Consider the following 20,428-nt stretch of genomic DNA (forward strand, 5'->3'; position numbering starts at 1 on the left):
TCCACCAAACTGGATATGTGTCTTGGAGGTGGGGGAAGGTACATCCACTGCAGGAGGAAGGATGTCACAGGTGGAGGTGGCAGCGGCCAGTCTTCATAATCCGGTAAGGGGGCTCGAACTGCTTTTGACTGGGCTCTGTCATATAGCAAAGGCACTGATCTTTGGATGAGGATGCTGTGTTAGCACTAATTTTCTGCTGCATATCTAGCACGGTAGACTGAAGCTGTTGATTTTCTCGTTTGAGCTCCTGAACTGTTCTCAGAATTTCTGATACATCCCAGAGCTGTAATCGGGCCTTGAAAGTTAGGCCTGACAGTGCCCGAGCCCGACAGAATTCGGCCCGAGCCCGACAAGTACATTTTGATTGACAGCTTTTTAAAAGCCCGAACCCGTTTACAGCCCGACATTATTCAAATGTGCGCAAGCACACAGCTCTTTTGCCTTTTGTCAAGAATGAGTCATTTATATGTTTTAACATAATTTATTCATGACTAACTTAGGCTATAAGCCACTTAGAAGTTGGAACACAGAAATAAAATAAATCCTCTGTAACATCGTTACATCTCAGCACTCTAAATAGGCCTAGGCATACACTAGGCCAACGAGCCAATAAAAATGAGTCTTTCTTAACAAATAAATTCTAAATTAAGATGGGTATTTGGCAATAATGAAATTAAGATAAAGACTCGGTGGGATTTGCTTCATTACTTCTCTCCACAATCCGGCATCAACGCGACGGTGAATAGCAGCTGAAATTTAATAAAAGAATAATGCCAACATTAGCCTATATACTCTGAATTAAAGACTCAATTAATATTTAGTTATAATTTGAAAAACCTTTACTCACCAAGATTAGGCTACATGTTTTTGTGTTGGAAATTCATTGAATCCACGGTATATGGCTTTAGCGCGGTCCGGTGCTCCCTGATGCGCTGAACACCCTTTCACTGCTGCTGCTACTGGCCAGGATGCATAGTACTGATCTGGCTGATTTTGCAAGTTTTGTAAATTTTGCCAAAACGTAATCGAAACGCATCACATGACCGCTAATTTACCGTGCAAGCCGGAGCGCAAGCCTGTGCCTGGCCCGAGCCTGTGTAAAATTATATAAATTAAGCCTGAACCTGGCAAAGATCTTCAGCTCTAATACATCCTCCTTTGTGACTGGGTGAGATACAGGTGTGCTCTGATATCTTGGTTAGATGAATACTGAGCGGTTTATGAATCTCTGGTCTGTGCTGGTGGCATATTCGCTCAGTGGCTGATAAGTGAGAGGGGTCATCTCGGCTATCCTTTCAGTGTGAGGCTTCTGTAAATCTCTTGGATGAAGAACTGTATGTGCAGCTGGAGACTTTTGGTGATAGCGGGCGGAGAGAAACCTCATAATCCTTTAACCAGGCTGGAGGCTGTATTCAATGCTTAGGACGCACATCAGCTGGTTGTCCTTGGTCCTGTGGTTTGGGTTGAATTAATCACTGTGGTACGTCTGGTCAAAACGCAACCAAGATGCTTCTTGCTTCACTGAAGATTTATTTGCATTTGCATATGCAAACATGTGGGTGTTTGTGTGGTTCTACAAACAACTAGAAAACAATAGTATATATCAGTACTTAATATTATAATAGCATAACAGTACAATAAACAATAGCAAATAATAACAATATTAATAGTTAGAAAGACATTAGAACATATCCGAAGTAATATTCTTCACTTTCAATACCCGTTTGCACTAATGGCGTCGCACAGATTAGCTCGTGCATACCAGAATGACTAAGCATTTCTTAGCGTATTCAACAATGCCGTCAAATCGTCTAAATACTCTTTCAATACACATAATAAATAACAAATATACTTCCGCTTCATATAAACAACAAAAAAAAAACTTATAAACAATAATAATCATGAAATTACGTAGCAGGTTGCTCGGCTATACGGGCTATATTCGTTAAATAACTCAACGAAGCACAATTATGATGATAGCCCATAAACAACATGCTAAATATGATCAATAGACATAGAAACTTACTTTTAGATCCACGCACACGATTAAATAACACCACTCTTAAGGAAATGAGGAAAACTCTTGTGCGCTCTGCACTCCATGGATTTGTAACAACAACTGACAACTCTTATGACGCACTTTCATCACATTGTAGCACACTCCGTATTTCCTCAAGGGAGCAGTAACAGTCCATAGTCACTGAATAGTCCAACACTCAGTAAGAAAACCGTAATAATATATTTCTATTACCTAGGAGTGACTGAATACAGAGCTCTTTGTAACAACTGCAGTAAATATTTTTCATTCCTTTCACCAATGCACATTTAATCAAATGAACAGACATCTGTTTACATTCACTTAAGACATATTCATTAATGTTTACACGAATAGCCTACTTGCAAAGACATATACATTTTTAAGTAATTCAGTGTTGCATGCTGTCTAAGTGAGGTGGCTTTCCGTTTGCATGCTTGAGCTGTGTCAGTCAGCGGAAGTAACACAGTGAGATGTTTTTTGTGGCTTAGCCTATTGCGCTCAAACACTAGTTTGAATGCATGTGCATTCAAAGCAAACGGATAAAGCATCATTTTAAGGGAACGGTCAACTTTTATTATAAAGTGCTTTTACAATATTTTCCAGCATCACCATGTGCCCCCCTCAGCCCGAGCCCTGGGTTTAGGCCCAGGTAAGCCCATGTGGATTTTGCAGAGAGTAGTAAATGACTGAGCATCTGTGGAAAGCACTTACAAAAGCAACTGTGTGCATGCAAATTATAATCTGTTTTGGATTCTATAATCTAGTTTCAGTGTTCATTAAGGATAAAAATAATTATAACACTTACAGAAAGTGAATCTGTAAATGTTTCTGTATGCGAAAATACTTGTATACAGTTACAGACACACACACACACACACATTTACCACAAACTCTTTCTCAAAGAGGTCATGTGATTTCTAAGAATACAGGAACTGATTAGGCTATATAAAAGCCAGCAGAAATCGCTATTCGGAACACTTGATGCGACTTGACATGATGATGCACAGAAAGAAAACAACACTCAGGTGTGAATTTATTAGGCAACTAATTAACAAGGTAATTTTGGTTTCTTTTTAATTATTTAGTGTATTTTAAGAAACAAATTATAAATCTGAACTAAAATGACACACTACAGATAAAGCAATATTAGCACTGAAAATTACTGTTTTAAAATGACTGTTACTCGGGGCCCAGGGTTAAGGGGGTCCCCAGGTGTGCAAAAAAATATTGTAAATGCATTTTACAATGAGTTGACTGTTCCTTTAGTATTATTCTTTACTAGTCTGCTTTGAATGTACAAGTGGGTGTGTCATTCAAATGCTCCCAAATATGAAAGAGAAAAGAGAAAAGAGAAAAATTGCCAAAAAATGTTTCCAGATAATCTTACTTCTACCAGATAATAAACTTCTCTTAAAACAAGATATTTGGGCACAGTTTTTATGAAAAGAACATGCATGAATGAGAAAATAACACGTGATGTGCTTGATGTCAAAACTAGTTTTTGAGCAAAATAGGCTATAAGCCACAAAAACATATCTCAATGTGTTACTTCCACTGACTGACACAGCCCAAGCACTCAAACGGAAAGCCACCTCTCTTAGATAACATGCAACACTGAATTACTTGAAAATGTATATGTCTTTGCAAGTAGGAATTTTGTGTAAACAGTGATGAATATGTCTTAAGTGAACATAAACAGTTGTGAAAAATTTGATGTGTAACATTAGATTTCTGATTTAGATCTTAATATACTAGGCCTACAACCAGAGGCGTCATGCCAATTGAAAGTGAGGGGGCACATGCCCTGTTTTGTTCACTCACTCGATGACTGAAATTCTCTGGCGAAGTTTCCCATCCGAAATAAAGTGCAGATGTGCGTACGAATGCAAGTAAAATATTAATTTCACAGTGTAAACAGCTTCAGTAATTTTAATTGGATATTTTGAGAGTTTTGCTTGAACTCTGGCTAGACTGATTGTAAATGTTATTTGCTCTTTCTGTAAAATGAAAGTGCTGTAATTAGTTACTTACAATCTTTTTATAAAATTCACACCAAATACAAAGTTAGCTGTAATAAAAAAATAATTCAGGCACAACCCCCATATCTGTAGGGGCGCAGATGGGATTTTTTAACTGGGGGGACCAAGCTGTCAGCAAATGATTTTAATTCAATTAGTTATTTTGCGTAATTTGGGCTTTAACTAATGCTCAAGTATTACTTTGCATAATTTGGGCTAATGGTTTGCACTAAAAAGCCATTGGGGGATTCTTATTTGAAATCACATAAACAACAATGAATAAAGGTAAACAAAAGCCTGCCTGATCAACACTAGCATGCATGATATATGCCAATCACCCAAACTTCATGCCTTCTGCAAAATATGTTTTATTTAGATAAAATTGAACGTGGTCACATTTGTGCAAGTGCATGGTCTGCGGTGCTCCAAAGTGTCTGCTCTATAAAGTGCGCGTTGCAGCAAGAGTCAGAAAGTTGCATTCAGTGTGATCGCTTCGGATGTAGAGCCTGGTTTATATGGAATGCCAAAGCTGACAAAATTTGAAATAGATAAATAAATAAATAAATAAATGTACAAAGAAATGTAATAAATAAATATATAAATAAATATACAAAGAAAATTGATGCTTGTTGATAGTGTGGGATGAATGACTTCCTTAAGACATATGGCCTCAATAAATTATGCTCTTGGGCATAATAAGCAAGCTAACATGCAGTACAATCTATATCTATATATAAATGCATTTTAATCTATGTATTTTTAAGCTTCCTCTGTAAGCGCCGTTTTTGAATAATGTGCATGGACATAAATGCCTAAGGGAACTCCAGAGTATGACGTAAGAGGGAACCCGCGATGAATCAAACATCAAATGAAACGAAATGACAGACAAAAATAGTAAATTAGTCATCAGGTGCCATATTCAATATAGCTTCATTTTAGATATCTTTAATCAATTAAATAACATAAGATATTACTCTGTGACATCATGAACAATGGTTAAACTAATGTGGTTTAAACGACGGAGATGTGACCGTGTTCGGGAAACAGTCATGACTAACTAGTTAGTTTCCACAACAATGCATCGTACTATGGAGGTTAATCAGTGAGTTACCTCGTTGTACGAGAAACGCACCCCTGGGGTGAGTTTCCCAAAAGCATCGTTAGCCAACTATTTTAGGAAACATTAAGAAACAGTGTCACAAACTTACATGACAATACAATACATGACAAAGCTTGGCAATGAGGATGGGATTGACGTATCGTTTTTGCAGTGGGTCGCTCCCCGTTGTGATTAGTTAAAAAGAAAATAGAAGAAGGCCACAGACAGCATGGCGCTTTACAGTACCGAAACAGGATTAATGTACAACGAAACGTCGGAAACTTTTGAAAATTATGAAGAGAGACTTATGCAGTTTCTGGCGGCCAACAAGATTGAATCAGAAAGGAGACGAGCAGTATTTTTGTCAATGATCGTTCAAAGTTCAAAGAGTTCCAGTGTTGCGGATGTGAAAAAGCTGATCATCTGGAACGGGCTTGTAGGAACAAGTGGGCTGATTTAAAGTCAAGGGAAGGGAACAGCACTGATCTACAGGGAAAACGCCTGCTTGTTATCCGCCATCGCGGAGCGGAGCAGTGGTAAATTTCATGGACAGACGAGAGGATTCGGTTCTTGGAATCGCAGACTCGCCGGCTGATGCTGCCGAGGATCCAGCTGATTTGAGAATGCTAAAATTGCCAAATTGCCACATGCTAAAATTGTTGGGAAAAATGAATGTCAGAGTTCAGAGCAGAGAGCAAGACGTAAAACTAACTTCGCTAGTGTCATGTGGAAAAGGGCCTGCTCTTATGGGCCACGATTGGATCTGAGTGCTAAATTTGGATTGGTCTCGAGTGAATCACATAGCTGATCCGGTTGAGAGAATTTGCGAGGAGTGCAAGGCTGTTTTCAAAGGGCCTCTTGTCTGTATTCCGAAACAGGAAGGCTCGATTCATATATGCGGTGATTACAAAGTGACAATCAATCCATGGCTTGATATTGATCAGTACCCCATACCGAAAACACAGGATTTGTTTTCTACTCTAGCTGGGGGAAAACATTTCACAAAACTGGATTTGACGCAGGCGTATACACCATTTAAAATGGATGAGGAAAGTAAGTCTTTCCGCACTGTGAATACGCAGCGCGGATTTTATGTGTACAGAAATTTGTCAAAGGGCGTTTGAGCACACAAAATCGTGGTTGTCGTCAGCGCCAGTGTTAGCTCATTATGATCCAAAATTGCCTATGATTTTAGCTTACGACGCATCTCCTTACGGGATTGGAGCAGTAATTTCGCACCAATTGCCACTGGAGATTTTCCAGTACAGAAAAGTCAATTTCGTATATATAACTATTCGCAGATCGAAAAAGAAGCGTTGAGTATAATTTTTGGGGTAACCAAATTTAATGACTACTTGTATGGGCGAAAATTTACACTGTACACTGATCACAAGCCGTTGGTCAAAATATTTGGGCCAAAAACAGGCATTCTGACCTTGGCTGCAGTGCTATTAAAGAGATGGTCACTGATCTTAGCTGAATATCAGTATGAAATAGTGTATAAACCATCTGAGAAACACAGCAATGCGGACGCATTGTCGCGCTTACCTCTCACTTTTCAAAGTAGGGAGAGTAAGTTGAATTTCTGAGTGTCGTTTCTGGATAGTGTGCCAATATCTGCACAAGAGATAGCAAAACAAACAAACAAGACGCAGTGCTGCAAAAAGTGAAACATTTCACGTTATGTGGCTGGCCAAAATACGTTACTGACGAAAAACTAAAGCCATATTTTTTGAGAAGTATCGAAATAACTGTGGAAGCTAAGTGTGTTCTCTCGGGTTTCCGGGTGATCGTGCCAGAAGTGTTAATGTCACAAATACTGGCTGAATTACATCACAAGCAGAGTTGTTTATAAAGAGGGAATTCAAAACCAGAATGTCACTCTTGAAACCGAGCTTTATTGTGAGCATGCAGCAGAAACAAACAGCTCAGCAAGAGAAACAATCCCACAGTAAAACTGTAAGACAGTTTCTGCCAAAACAACAGGTCCTGGTTCGAAACCACAGGGGAGGAGAAGGTGTCAAATGGGTACCAGGAAGTGTGGTTAGGGTACTGGGTCCTGTTACATATTTGGTGAAAATATGTGGAAAATTGTATAAGAGACATGTTAACCAGCTCATTGGTTCAGAACTGCAACAAACAGAAGCAAATGAGGAACTGTTGCAAAATGATGTAACTGGCATGAGTGTGCTGAAAACGAGGGCTCATGGCATTGTGTCAGAAAGTGTAAGAGGTGATGATTCTAACCATTGTTGTACCAGAGAAACAGGTTGAATCAATGGTTTCGGAAGCCACTGTTATTCAGGAAGGTAAAGTTAGACCTAAATGGCAGGTGAAGCCTCTGGTCCAGTTGGATTTGTAAATAATAAGAATAACTGAGTTTCTGATTTCAGGGGAGGAGTGTTGTGTATTAATACGTATTTGTTCTGTAAAAAAAGAGTATTCTTGAATTCTGTAAATGTTGTGACTTTTGACCCCTCTCGCCAGTGTTCGAGTTGTGTCAAAGCTCTTGGGGGGTCACCCTAAACAGATCCCAATTCTAAGATAAAAGCTTTTTTACGATGATCAGTGGATTAGGTGTACCAAACAAACACTAAGCAAAGAAGAATTAAATATCTGGCCAAGGAAATTAATATTTTCAAACAAGTTTAAAGTGATTTTTACCTTTTGTGGGCATTTTTAACCATTATAAAGCCATTCTTTTCTCTGAAAGTGTGCATTATCTTTTGTGTCAAATTCTTATATTTAATCAATAAAGTCACTTAGAATAATAAGACATTTTAGGCTGTTATCACACAAATAAAATCATTAGCAACAAAATTCATCTTTTCAATATAGAGGAAACACAAATGCTACACCTGAATTTGCATTTAGATGTATTTACCCACTGTTTAATGCAGGACATGAATAACCTGCAGTTACAAATGCATGAAAAATGTTTTAATATTTTAATCCTATAACGTTGAATGTTGATATTTAAAATTATTTAAAAAAATGAAAAGGTACTTTAAATATGGAATTACAACCGCCAGTAAGTGTCAGTAAGTCACAGTTAATAAGTGAGTCATTGCGATTGAACCGAATCATTTGATTCATTCAGGAACAAAACACCGTCATATTGTTTAGAGATGCAAAACAGTGCTGTGGCTGTGTTTGGAATGATTTTATGTTGGCGAAATAGAGCAAAAATAAGCGTCTAAAAGTCTCTTAATATTAACTTCTAGTTTATTGGACTGCTGTATAAAATTTTTAGCAATGACTGTTCTGAACGCATCTGATTGGCCACTGAATATAATTCTAAACTCAACAGAGTCGTGTGTGATTGGTTATAATACGCAACGCTGTAAAACGCTGTAAAACGCGTAAAACGCGTAAAACGCGTAAAAATAAAAATAAAATATGATTTAACGTGAGCACATCTAAATTTAATACAGCAATCTAATCTTTTCATTTCATTTTCACTAGTTTTATGTTTAAGGTATTATATTTTTTTTGAAAAACCTGGGGACTCCCTAAGTATATTTTTTTGGGTGTTATGGGTGGTCCGGGACCACCCAACCCCCCACAATTCAAACACTGACTGAGTGACAACATCAGACCGTGAAGTGGCATGATTCTATACTGGCTTCAGACAATCGGCACACCCATGGCCACCTCATAATCGTGAGGTTTTTATTTTTATTTTTATTTTTTATACATCAACATGACATCAAAACAAGTCAGACAACACTCTGACTCATTGCTAACTGGCATTCATTTTGATGTGATCACCAGCGAACGATTCTGCACAGATTTTACTAATCTCAGACAAACCTATTCAATCAGCCAGGGACTGCAGAAGCAAAACAGCCTTCTGGCTAATTCTGGCACATTGTACATTCATGTATTATTGATGTGCATTGTCCCTGTCAAATCAACATGAAATAAATACATAAATGCACTCGCATATAATAGAGCAGAAAAGACATTTACAGCTGTTTAGTTTCAGGAGTTGTGTTTACTATTAAGCACAAGCCTAATTAGTAGTCAAAATAAAAAACAAACAAAAGAAGCAAGTCATTTGTCCAGAAAACAAAAAAAAAAAAAACACTCTAAAAAGAAATTAAATAATGTTCTGTACACATACTCTTTCAGACATAAAGGACAAAAAGATGTTAATCACTTGTTTTTCTTCTTGATAACGAAAAGTCTGGGACCAACTCTAAACCTGATGGGCCTGCAGTCTGAGTGGAGCACCTGATTTGTCTAAATCTGTTAATCCGTATCTCAGCATTATGGGTAAGAAAACATGTGATTTTTATTTTACTGATAATTTAAAACTTGTTCTTATATTTAAGTTTATTGGTGTGTTTTCAAGAACAATTACTTTGTGCTTATTCTAAATCACATTTTTCCCAATCTAGCTATTGTGTTAGCTGGAAACTCTGTTGCAGTCCAGTTTGGACAGGACAACATTCTTCTTGGAGAACAACAACTAAAAATTGAAAATTTACAAATATCCAGGATCATTCCTTTACAGAGGAAAATATCAGAATGCCACGTCACGGTGATCAACATAACTGGCTTACATGAGACTGAACTTAACCTGGACCCTGCTAATGATGTCATTGGTCAACTTGTGCATGAAAACAAAATCAGTGCCTTCATATTTGTTGTGCGACTGCGTCAGTTAACAGATGCTGATAAGATGGGTCTTGAATGGCTTCAGAGAGTATTTGGTGAAGAAGTTCTTCAGTTTGTGATCATTCTCTTCACCTATGAAGCAGAAGAAGAGTGTGACACTATAACAGACGATCTGAAGAAAAATCCTGTACTGGAGCAACTGCTGGAGAAATGTGGAGGAAGATATCACACCTGTAGCAAGATCATGAACAAAGAATATGAGATGGTAGAACTGATGTACAAGATTGACTGTCTGTTTGAGAATAAACAGCAGCACTACACTGGAGAGATGTATAACACAGCAAGAGAGAGAGAAGACCTGAAAAAGACTCAGTGTGGCAGTGGTAAGTAGATTCTGTGTTATTAAAATTTATCATGCTCACTGTTATCTAACATTCTGCTTTAGAATTTACTCTCTATATTATAGACACATCTGTTTAGAGAGATTGGACTAAAGACATTGGCTAAATGGTTAATTACTCAATGCTTTTTGTTAAGATGAATTGAATATACTGTTATATATATATATATATATATATATATATAAGAAATATATTCCAATGGCTGTACAAACACTCTTGAAAGTTAACTGTTTTGTTTGTTTTAAAAGGTGAGCCTGCAAGGGATCGCAGCACAACAACAGAAACAGAAGAAAAACACAGGGTAAGATCTGAGCTTTATGTGCACATTTGCTGCTTGATAGTTACATTCTCAAATTACTACAGTAGTTTTAATGGAATTATATGAACACTATATTATAGAAAAAGAAATAGAAAAACTGCCTCAGTTTTTGGAAAACTGCCATTGTTAACATATGCCAAGGAAAGTTAATCCAGTTTGGAACATATGTCAGTCTCAGATCAGGCAACAAAAACTTTAAATTAGCAAATATGGTCATGACCGTCTTCTGAGAAACACTGTGATAGTCCTCAATACCTGACACAAAAATTAAAGTGGACAAAAATTAAATCAAGCTAAACAACTCCTGTTTCCCATTGTAGATCAGTGATCTATTGTATGTAAACAGATGCAAATACTGTGACTTTATCCTTTGTAATCAAGTAATCAAGCCAAAACCATTAATTTTAGGGTATTAAAGACTTTTGTTTTTAGTGTATTAAAGACTTTTACTGTTTTGTAATATTATTAAAATCACATTCCATAAAGATAATACACTATCAGATGACACTGCCATTGTAGTATGTGTTCACACATAATTAATATTTAAAAAAAAACTATGAAAAAACTTCTCGGCTACGTATGTTAACCCTCGTTCCCTGATGGAGGGAACAGAGATGTTGTGTCGAATGTACAACACTAGGGGTCGCTCTTGGGAGCACAAACTCCTCTGACATAATTTGAGAAAAGCCCAATGAAATTGGGTGTGCAGAATTTGCATAGCTGGCCATGCCTCGGACATCCGGGTATAAATAGGCCAATGTGGCATCTGCTCATGCTGTGAGAGACTTTTTGAGCTGCTGTAGTTGCTGCCCTGATGCGAAATGAGTGGCTGGAAAGTTTTTCCATGGGTAAGCCTGTTTGAGCAAGAATCAGTTTTAGATGTCTTTGAACCAGAAACATGTCACATGTTGGTTAGAGTTATTGACGCAAAGAGGGTCAAGAAGGGATTCAGAGCGTTCGTGAGTTGTAAGTATAAAAGGGAGCCTGATATTTTAGATTGAAGAGAAGGGTAAGAAGGAAGATAAGGAAGGGCCATAACCATTTGCGGAGGCAGCCTCACGTGTGGATTAGCTCCTGGCCATTGATAGGGAAAAGGAGTAGCAGGAGGGTAAGAGTAAGGTGGCAGATCTTGAGTGGCTAGCGAAGGCAGCTTCACACTAGCGTCTGCTACCAGAGGTAGAAGGGAAGGGGTGGGAAGGATAGGAGGTTGGAAAGACGTGTCAGCATGCAGTGTGAGGAGCAGCTGAGTCTGGGGCGCAGCCCAGGCTTGCTAATGGCCTGCTGTGTCTTGACGATCGAGGATCTGGAAGAAAACAACGTTATTTTGAAGTCGAAAACTGTGAGGATGGGGAGCATGGGTCGCAATTATCGGCGAAGGCAGTATCACTCTTAAATCGGCCTCTGGGCAAATATTTTGCTGGATTTAACAACTTCTCAGACCACCCTAGCAGCCTTTTTATTCACAAAATGAACAAAGTGTTGAAACAGCTGGCCAGCTGAGCAGCAGATCAGCTGGTAAGAGAGGTGCTTAGAAGTAAGCTTATCACATACAAATTAGGTTGCTAATTGCACTATTTAAGCAAAAACATTAATAGTTGCTTTATGATACTCATTAGTTAGTTGTGATGCCCTGGTGAAAACAGCATATGCTGGTAGGTATGTTTTGGTGCTGGTTTAAGCTGGTCTTTAGCTGGTTTATGCTGGTCCTTGACCAGCAACATGACCAGCATCATGACCAGCATAAACCTGCAAAGGACCAGAAAAAAACAGCTAAGGACCAGAACCAAAACATACCTAACCAGCATCCCAGCATCAAATCATACCTACCAGCATATGCTGTTTTTTTCACCAGGGTATGCACCTATGATTGTTAATTTAGGTGCACTGTTGAACTTACTTTTCTCAAAAATCAATCTTTTTCCATCTTATCTGTCTCTGTACAACATGTAATTTAAAGCCCAGCTAAATGCTAGTGAAAATGAATACAGAACATTTGAGTAATTTTGTTTAGCGATTTCACCTACAAACACACACACACACAAAAAGTCATTTGCAACATGGTCTGCGTCATGCTAGCGACTGCTACGAGAGCTGGAGGCCTGACTGTATGTGGCGCTGCGGACGGAAGAGCCACGGTGAAAAGTTGAGCCGAAGCGGGAAGCGGGTCTTGTATAGGACTATGGTGGTGTCAAACGAGGAGAGTTCGGGGCTTTGCTCGATCTATTGACCGTCTTGGTGGCTGGAGTGGATTTAGGAGTGAGGTTGGCTAATCTGCAGGGTGAAAAAATATTTAGTACAGATCTGCTTTGTTTGTCCTCTGCAAGAATGGTTAGTCGAAATTAAACAGCATATATTGTCCACTTTATATATAGAGGATATATATAGAGGCATATTCGAATGATAAGAGGATGCCGGGGAAGAAATTGGAAGTCTTTCCGGTGGAGGCGATGTTAAGCCTCGGCGTTGAGGTGAGCATGTGGCAATGAAGCGTGGTGCTCAACAGCAGTTGTGACAGGGGATCTCGTGTAACGTTACGGGTCTCGCCGTTGTGCGTAAACGGTTGAGTCTGTGATATAATGGCCAAAGGAGCAAAACCGAATGCCGAAAAACAGTCGAATGACGGAGGTAAGTCGGCTGTGTGGATATATATGACTTGTTCTAGTTTGGATGATTAGCTAGACAAGTTGCACCTGTGCCGTATTAGTTGATAATCTGATCGTGCTCCCCGCAAACTTTGTTATCAAACATCACGAAGTGAGCAGATGCCACACTGGCCTATTTAAATCCGGATGTCCAGGGTGTGGCCAGCTATGCAAATTCTGCACACCCAATTTCATTGGCTTTTTCTCAAAAGGTGTTTGGGCTCCCAAGAGCGACCCTTGGTGTTGTACACTCGACACAACATCGGAGTGAATGACAGAAAGGGAATCAGAGTTTAATTGGAGTTAAAGTATAACATTTTTAACAAGAAAAAAATGAAATGGCCCAATTGGCAGATTTAAGGCAAAAAAGGTTACAACAAATATTCTGTAACATATCTTGCATATACATAACATTAAATATCATTGTGCATTTTATTTTATAGAAAACTGCTGAAGCACTTACAATAGAAAGTGAAGGACCATATGAGCATGTAGAAAAAGAAGACCTTACAGGATCAAAAGCACTCTTCCACAGACTTCACCTTGACAAGCATCACTGTAAATTGAGAGCTGCAGATGTTCTTCAGTTAAGTGCACATTCATTACAGTCCAATGAGTCTTGTGCTGAAAAGGAGCTGATTCAGACGTTCATATACAAACTGCTGATGATGGACTATAAAGCAAGATGTATTAATGTTAAGAACAATGAGGAAGGTCACACTCAACAAGATAACAATGATTCACAAGAAGCTAACTGTGATGATTTTTTTTTCGAATCAGTTTCAGAAAACAAAACAAGTAAAACTGACCCTGTGCATCCAATGGATGTCCAGATGGCTGCGTTACATTATGCTGATGGTTTCCTGAAGCAGCTGATGGTAACTAAACTGTCTCAGTGTCAGTACGCTCTGCCTCTACTTATTCCTGATCCAGTCACACAACAGATTATGTTTCCTCTCTGGACATTTAGACAAATCAGAAAGAGCTGGAAGACAAAAAATACCAACAATGAATTCATTAGTCAAATCCAGTCAGTCTGCAGGGCACAAACTCCAATGGTGTCTTTCTTCAGATTTGGCTCTGTATCCTCATCCAAGTCTCAGCTGATGAACAGTCTGATCAATGAGAAACACAACACGTTTTTCCACAGGAACTGCCCAGGCAGCAGCAAAACCAGAGTCCTGATGGATGGAGTGGTGGAGATCGCCTGGTTCTGCCCCTCTGGGAAAAACACGGATAAATTTAATGACTGTATTGCATTCTGTAACCTCCATGGTGATGCAGAAGACAATGAGAAACAGCTGCAGGTTCTCACTGAAATGGCCTCAGTCAATGTTGTTCTTCTTCCACAACTTAAGAGAAATGACGAAGGCATGATACAAGTTGAAAAACTCTATAAGGACTCAAAACCACTAATTTGTCTTTTTGCTGAGAGGGATACAGCTCTCAGTGAGGCAAAGAAAGGAAAATATAGAATTGGTTTAAAAAACAGAAGTCAGTCAGATATATCTGAAGAACTCAGAAAAGCTATAAATGATTGTCTCTCATTGTCATCTTCAAAATCATCTTTCACTTTCATTCTTGAAGATGTGTCCAAACATTCAGACATCAAAGTAGATGAGAAAAATGATGATGACTGCAGGAATGGAAAAGAAGCAGCACAGCAGATGATGAGTTTTCTGAAAAATAAAAAACTGACTGTAATCAAAGAATCGGTTCTGCCCTATCAGGGGAAACTGTGGCATCAGTGGTGTCAGAAAAACAAAGAACTACATCGACTTCAAATTAATGAATTAGACACCGAGTTGACTAAAAAAAACAGAGACTTGATGAAAATTCGTGAACAGCAGCAAGAATATGACGTCAATGAATTTATGATGCTCTTTATTAAAAAAATGAACTCAGGTGCTGCAGAGAAAATGTTTTTCCTAAAATGGCTTGGAATCCTCCTGGATGAAAATATCTCAGCTGACCTTACAGCTCTTCATCACAAGTTTAATGAACAGTGGTCAACAGTTTTAAAGTTGAAAGAGAACAATGATAAATCTAGAAAACTCAAGGCTGAAGAAACAAAGCTTGAGGGAATGTCTGAGGAGCTTCAAGCTGCAGCCTTTGGCTTGGAGCACATCATGAGGGAGGTTGGTCAGATCTATGAATCATGTTCATCTGTGGAGAAGACCAAGACAGGCCTGCAGTTTGAGATCTCTTCTCTGCCAAGTCTTGCAGCAGAGATGATGATCTCTGGATTCCCGCTGGAGCTGATGGATGGAGATGCTGCTCATGTTCCTGTGATGTGGATCACTGCCGTTCTAGATGAACTCATCCAGAAACTGGGAGACAAGAGAGTCTTTGTACTGTCAGTTTTAGGGATTCAGAGCTCTGGTAAATCCACAATGCTGAATGCCATGTTTGGACTCCAGTTTGCCGTCAGTTCTGGCAGATGCACAAGAGGAGCTTTCATGCAGCTGGTCAGTGTGTCAGACGAGATGAAAAAACAACTGAACTTGGACTATATTCTAGTTGTTGATACTGAAGGTCTTCGTAGTTCTGAACTGGCTGGAAGATCAACAAGACATCATGACAATGAAATGGCCACATTTGTTGTTGGTCTCGCAAATCTGACATTGATCAACATTTTTGGGGAAAACCTATCTGAGATGCAGGACATTCTTCAGATAGTTGTTCAAGCATTCCTGAGGATGAAGAAGGTCAGACTGAATCCCAGCTGTGTATTTGTGCATCAGAACGTTTCAGACGTCACAGCTGTAGAGAAAAACATGGAGGGAAGGAGACGACTGCAGGAGACACTGGATGAGATGACAAAACTTGCTGCTAAAGAGGAAGTCTATGACGCAGAACGTTTCAGTGATGTCATTGAGTTTGACGTAAGGAATGATGTGAAGTACTTTGCTCAGCTCTGGGAGGGCAACCCACCCATGGCACCAACAAACCCAAACTACTGTGAGAATATTCAAGAACTGAAGGAAACTATTATGTCTCGTGCATCTAAAACAGAGAAAATGAAGCTGATAGATTTAAAAGATCGTATTCAAGATCTCTGGGAAGCTTTACTGAATGAACAATTTGTGTTCAGCTTTCAAAATTCTCTGGAGATTACAGCATACAGGAAACTGGAGACAGAATACAACAAATGGTCCTGGACACTTCGGAGTGCCATGTTGGAAATTGAGCACAAACTACAAAACAAAATAGAAAATGAAGCAATTAATGAGGTTGAGGAAAAATATCTTAATATACAACTAAAAGAGAAAAGTGTTGGAGTGAAAAAATTAATGTCAGATTTCTTTGAGAAAGACACAGATGCTGAAATACTGATTCAGTGGAAAAACTCCTTTGAAATAAAAATCCAAGAGCTTCAAGAAACCATTATAAGAGAAACACATAGGAAACTAAATGGGATTCTTCAGCAGCGAGATGTGAAGAAAATAATTGATGCTCAGAGGACAAAGCATGAAAATACTCTCTTTGAAAAGAGCAAAGAACTTGCCTTAAAACTCAAAGACCAAGCAAAAGATGAAGTAATGCTGAAGAATGAGTTTGATTTGTTTTGGAATGAGTTTGTGAAACAGATAGTCACAGATTCTCCAATCAAAGACATTGACATACTGAAAGAGGTGAAACTACTCCTCAGTGACATCTATAAAAGTGCTCCTGTAGACTCCTGGACGGAGAGCAGTGAATGTAGGGATATTTTGTCTGTACAGAGTTATTTAGATTATGTACAATTAAAGAAATCCAGTGGATTTACAGGTCATATTAAAAATGCATACAAAGCAGCAAAACAGAAGATTGGTCGGGCTCTTTCTAAAGAAGATGAAATCCAAATAAGAATCTTTGTCACAGATGTTGCCCAGCAAATAGAAAGAAAGATCATGTCATTTAACATTGCAAAAATGGGCTTCAACAACAGCTGCATTCAAAAACTCATAGATGACATCAAAAAAAGCGTAAAACAACATCAGGATGGACCAGTCAACTATGTGTTTAAGAATGAATTCTTCATGGATTTGGTTTATTGTATCTTTAAAAGAGCAAATAAGACATTTACTCAGCAGCACAGACTGTTCAGAGAAGCCAATGATCCCGTTCTCTATTTGGAGAAGAAGAAAGAAGAGTATTACAGTATTTTCCAGAAACATCTCCAAGGAGCCGCTTCATCTGTCATTTTTGGTGAGATCTTATGTCAGAAACTTAAAGAGCGCATTGAGCAGAGTGTCTACAGGAAGTCTGCAAGAGATTTGATAGATGGTATTAGTCTAAACTGTCAATCGCTGAATGGAGGCAGAATAAATCTGGAAAAACACATCCTGAAGTTTCTGGCAGAGAAGGAGAATTTTTCTGCTTACCTGGACTACATTAATTATCCCAGAGAGCACTTTGAGAATTTTATCAGAGATGAAGTGAGTCAGTACATGACTCTTAACCTTAATGTCAGTGTTTTTCCCAAGATGAAGGAAAATATTGTGCTCCTGCAGAAGAAGATCATGGAAGCTGTACATGAATCTTTTAAACATGTTCAAGCAAACAGTGGAGATGTTGATTTGTGGTTGAAGACTTTCACACATCAGCTTTCAGATGTACTAATATTCTCTGAAAAAGACCTCCATGGAGTCAAACATGATGATGTTGATGATTTCAACCTGCTCAAAGAAGTGTTAACAACAAAACTGCCTGCTATAATGTCTGACACAAGCAAAGAGTTCAACACAGATACATTTTACAAAAAACTGGACCCCACGGACCGGCTAGATGAGATTCTGATTGATCAGTTATGTCAGTACTGTTGGGTTCAGTGTCCGTTCTGTAAAGCCCCCTGCACCAAAACAGAAAACCATGATGGAGATCACTGTGTTTTTTTACACAGAATAACTGGACTCAATGGGCACTATTATGATGGAACAAACAATCTTTGTACAGATTTTTGCAGGGCTGCAGTGGCAAGTAATAAATGTTTTAAATCATCTGGTAAGTGGATGCCATATAAAGAATATAGAATAGCAAGAGAAGTTGGTCATGAGGGGTCTTGGCTAGGTGCAGTATTACCTACCTTATCGAATCGGCCGTACTGGAAGTGGTTTGTGTGCAAATTCCAAAAAGATCTGGAAATGTACTATGAGAAATCTTTTAAGGAGCGTGGAAGGATCCCAAAAATGTGGAAATTTATCACAAAAAATGATGTAATTTGTAGTTTACGCTTACGCTGACCTTGCGTATATATTTGTTAGAGACACCCTTTGTTATATTTTTGGAAAAGTCCAAAAACATTTTAGAAATCATAAGGTATAGCATTGTACGAAGCTTTTCTCTTCTCTCTTCTATGATAATTAAGCCCTTCGGAAAAATACAGTTACTCTAAACAAATCTGGTTGAGTGTAATTGGGGACAGGATGGTACTTTTTTCCAAATGTCTTCGAAGTTTAAACAACTGTACATAAGCGTGAACATGAACAAACCATTATGACCGAATCAAATTCTTCAGCAGTGAGACCTGAAGAAAAAGACTGATACTCAGAAGAAACATCATGAAAACACTCTCTTTGAAAAAACTAAGAACTTGCCCTAAAAAAATGAAGAAACACTGCAGAAAGTGTAAAAAATGATGTATCTGAAGTACAGGATCGCAATGCAGCAATATATGATACTCAAGACAATCTGATATCTTGAGTGTTTTGGGGTCTTTTGCTCTGTTTAGACTTGTGAACACTGATATTCTAATCTCACATTAAGAACAGATTTGGAACATTAACGACTTATGAAGTAATTTTGAACAATATGTTTTGGTTCATATTTTGAAACTTAAAAAAAAAGAATTGTTTTTATTTAAAAGTGTGCTTGGGCTCTATTTCTTTTAACTAAATGGCACTTGTTTTGATGTTTCACTGTATAATCCAAATTTTGTTGTCAGCTGAAAAATAATAACGTTCTCAGTAAATAAATGGTCTTTTTTTCACACAAATAAATGTGTTTTGACTGTGTTTTCTGTGTTTTCTGTGTTTAATAAAATCAGCAATGCAGCTTTAAGGAATAGTGCCTTGTTTTCTCTATATGCAAAGCTGGGCTTCACTGTCACCAATCTACTGGATTTCTGTAGCTTCTATTTGTGATATTAGTGACCTCAGTCATTATGGTCAGTATAAAAGATGGAATGGTGACATTACTTCAGTCACTACATTTCATTAAACTAATTCTCTCTTTGGATAAAAACTTTTTTTTACACTGCTTAATACAATCCATGGAGTCCTGCAACCATCTGCTGGCCATAGTCAGAAAATGCAATTTCATCTTTTTGCAATTTTTGCAGCAGAGGTCACCATTCAGTCTCATTCATTCATTCATTCATTCATTCATTCAAATGGTTGAATCTCTTTTCATTGACTTAAAGGAGAAGTCAACTTCCAGAACAACAATTTACAGATATTCACCACCTCGTCATCCAAAATGTTCATGTCTTTCTTTCTTCAGTCGTAAAGAAGTTGTGTTTTTTGAGGAAAACGTTGTGCAAAGACAAAAGACCGTAACTTCGATTTTGGTCAAAAATTAGTTATTGATATTTTTGGGACATTCAAGACATCCTTTATAATGTGTACAAGTATCTTGAGTCAATTTAGTTGGATTGTGTTAACCATAACTTCGAAAACCCCTTGAGAAACCAAGGCAGAACATCGTATAACACCAGTTACCGCTCTTTCACTTTGTTTGGAACACACAAATTGAGTTACGGCATTCTGCCTTTGTTTAGCCGTGCGTCAATATGAAGTTACGATGCCGGCTTGGAGTTATATGATGTTCTGCCTTTGTTTTACTGTCAATAAAAGTCTGCCTCATTTTAATTACGGTGCAACTTGTATACTTTCATACATCAGATCTATCACTGAAGCATTAGACAAACAAATTAGATAGCAATCGGCCAAACAGTTTCATATTACTAAGCACTGTAAAGAGATACTTTGGCAACAATACGTAATCGTGAATAATCTTTCTTTTTTTTTTTCTTTTTCATAATGCAGATTATTCAAAAGGCTGTCACTGTTAGTTGGACGAATCAAATGCCGTAGCATGATTAATTATAAAATCAGCAGTCTACTAACAGTTTGCAAATAAATCCACATCCTACATTTTCTTGTAACCCAATAAAATCAATCCATGGTGATGAACGTCATCGGAGATGTTCAATCCACAAGCATTCTGACCATTCCTGCTTGCTGACATTCACATCAATCCACAAGTCGTTCGTTTAGCTTAGGCTATTTCATTCAAGTCAATGTTA

General features: G+C 38.2%; 1 protein-coding gene and 1 long non-coding RNA gene across 3 annotated transcripts; one reads left to right on the top strand and one right to left on the bottom strand.

Moving 5' to 3' along the window:
- Nucleotides 1–552: 552 nt before the first annotated feature.
- On the bottom strand, nucleotides 553–2,205 carry LOC127181881 (uncharacterized). Its single transcript, XR_007829824.1, has 3 exons — nucleotides 2,027–2,205; nucleotides 848–1,583; nucleotides 553–749 (listed from the first exon to the last, which is right to left on the bottom strand). It is a non-coding gene; the product is annotated as an uncharacterized LOC127181881 (long non-coding RNA).
- Nucleotides 2,206–3,021: 816 nt separating this feature from the next.
- Nucleotides 3,022–19,139, top strand: LOC127181860 (interferon-induced very large GTPase 1-like). Of its 2 annotated transcripts, none has more exons than XM_051136835.1 (5): nucleotides 3,022–3,094; nucleotides 9,344–9,433; nucleotides 9,559–10,161; nucleotides 10,428–10,480; nucleotides 13,584–19,138. In XM_051136835.1, the coding sequence occupies exons 2-5, from the start codon at nucleotides 9,430–9,432 to the stop codon at nucleotides 18,363–18,365; spliced, it is 5,442 nt and encodes a 1,813-aa protein (XP_050992792.1). In that variant the 5' UTR covers nucleotides 3,022–3,094; nucleotides 9,344–9,429; the 3' UTR covers nucleotides 18,366–19,138. The 2 variants fall into 2 exon arrangements, with proteins under 2 accessions (XP_050992792.1, XP_050992793.1); XM_051136836.1 differs by having other exon boundaries at nucleotides 3,023–3,094; nucleotides 9,290–9,433; nucleotides 13,584–19,139.
- The last annotated feature ends 1,289 nt before the right edge of the window (nucleotides 19,140–20,428 follow it).

The sequence above is a fragment of the Labeo rohita genome, chromosome 19, assembly GCF_022985175.1.
Source record: "Labeo rohita strain BAU-BD-2019 chromosome 19, IGBB_LRoh.1.0, whole genome shotgun sequence".
In the NCBI taxonomy this organism is placed as follows: domain Eukaryota; kingdom Metazoa; phylum Chordata; class Actinopteri; order Cypriniformes; family Cyprinidae; genus Labeo; species Labeo rohita.

Coding starts and splice junctions, on each gene's coding strand:
- LOC127181860 (XM_051136835.1), top strand. Junction 10,162..10,427: donor AAAGACTCAGTGTGGCAGTG/GTAAGTAGATTC, acceptor TTGTTTTAAAAG/GTGAGCCTGCAAGGGATCGC. Junction 10,481..13,583: donor AAACAGAAGAAAAACACAGG/GTAAGATCTGAG, acceptor TTTATTTTATAG/AAAACTGCTGAAGCACTTAC.